The sequence below is a fragment of the Gekko japonicus genome, unplaced genomic scaffold (genome assembly GCF_001447785.1).
Source record: "Gekko japonicus isolate JY-2015 unplaced genomic scaffold, Gekko_japonicus_V1.1 scaffold1471, whole genome shotgun sequence".
Lineage (NCBI taxonomy): Eukaryota > Metazoa > Chordata > Lepidosauria > Squamata > Gekkonidae > Gekko > Gekko japonicus.
Genome location: NW_015163647.1, coordinates 459,540 through 460,659, shown reverse-complemented (window position 1 = coordinate 460,659; position 1,120 = coordinate 459,540). Strand labels below are relative to the sequence as shown.

The window sequence follows — 1,120 nt, the reverse complement described above, 5'->3', positions numbered from 1 at the left end:
CTTCACGCAAAGAGTGAGGAACATGTGGAATTCACTGCCACAGGAGATGGCGGCGGCTACAAGCACGGACGGCTTCCAGAGGGAATTAGATAAGCATATGGAGCAGAGGTCCATCCGTGGCTATTGGCCACAAGGTATAGATAGGAGGTCTCAGTCTGGGGCAAGGGATGCTCTGTATTCTTGGTGCTTGGGGGGGGGGACAAGAGTGGGAGGGCTCCTAGTGTCCTGGCCCCACTGCTGGACCTCCTGAGGGCCCCTGGTATTTCTGGCCCCTGTGTGACACAGAATGCTGGACTGGATGGGCCTTTGGCCTGATCCAACACTGGCTTCTCTTCTGTTCTTCTGACAGTGCATGGGGGGGGGGTGGCTGCACAGGGTTTGCTGCCTGAGCCATTATTCTGCGTTTCCTGGGGCACGGCCGAAACGCCCCAGGTGCCACACCGCTCTCCTCTGCAGCAGGGGTGCCCGCCGGCAGAGCCCCAGGAAACCGGCCGGTCGAGGCTGTGATCTGAAAGGGGGGCTCTGGCGCCTGGCCGGAATGACCGGGTGGGTTCAGGCCTGGTGCTTTTCGAGTGCCTCCGAAGGGGGCTGGTGGGCCGGCAAGCAGGGCCCCCTTACCTGTTGCCTGTTGTTGGGGGTGTAAGGGAGCATCGTCGAAACGTGGAACATGATCTCGTAGCCCTGGTAGGTCGTGTAGAGGGAGTGCGTGCCCGTGGAGTCGGCTGCGAGGCAAAGCGGGCGCAGAGAGGTCAGTCAGCGGGGAAGGCTCCTCTGCGGCCTCCTGCCCTGGGGGGGGGGCGCCGGAGGCTGCAGAGGACAGCCGGGGACCCTCCCTCCCGCCTGCCCGCCCCCCGGCCACAGAGACCTACTTTTGGTGTCCAGCTGGGCGGCATACTTGCTGAAGCCGCGGAGGCACACCTTCTCCCCGAGCAGCTCCAGGAACTCCTCCAGGGCCGGGCCGGCCTCCTCGTTGTTGTACATCTCCTCCTCCGAGCTCTGGCTAGCCTTGCAGTACAAGATGCCCACCTTGTGCTTTCGGCAGAGCTGGAGAGGAACGGAGGAAGGGCCCCGGGTGAGGTGCGCCCGGCAAGGGACCCACTGGCCTCTCAGCGACCAGAGG

The 1,120-nt window shown here is 63.8% G+C and overlaps 1 protein-coding gene across 1 annotated transcript in view; it reads right to left on the bottom strand.

Annotated features, from left to right (window-relative positions):
• SIPA1L3 (signal-induced proliferation-associated 1 like 3) overlaps window positions 1–1,120 on the bottom strand; it is a gene marked incomplete at its 3' end in the record, with an annotated part of 50,286 nt that overhangs the window by 18,521 nt on the left and 30,645 nt on the right. Inside the window, exons 5-6 of the mRNA XM_015407656.1 lie at window positions 870–1,044; window positions 619–722 (exon numbers count right to left, since the gene is read on the bottom strand). Of these exons, the coding sequence (XP_015263142.1) occupies window positions 619–722; window positions 870–1,044 (279 nt within the window). The remainder of the gene's footprint in view (window positions 1–618; window positions 723–869; window positions 1,045–1,120) is intronic.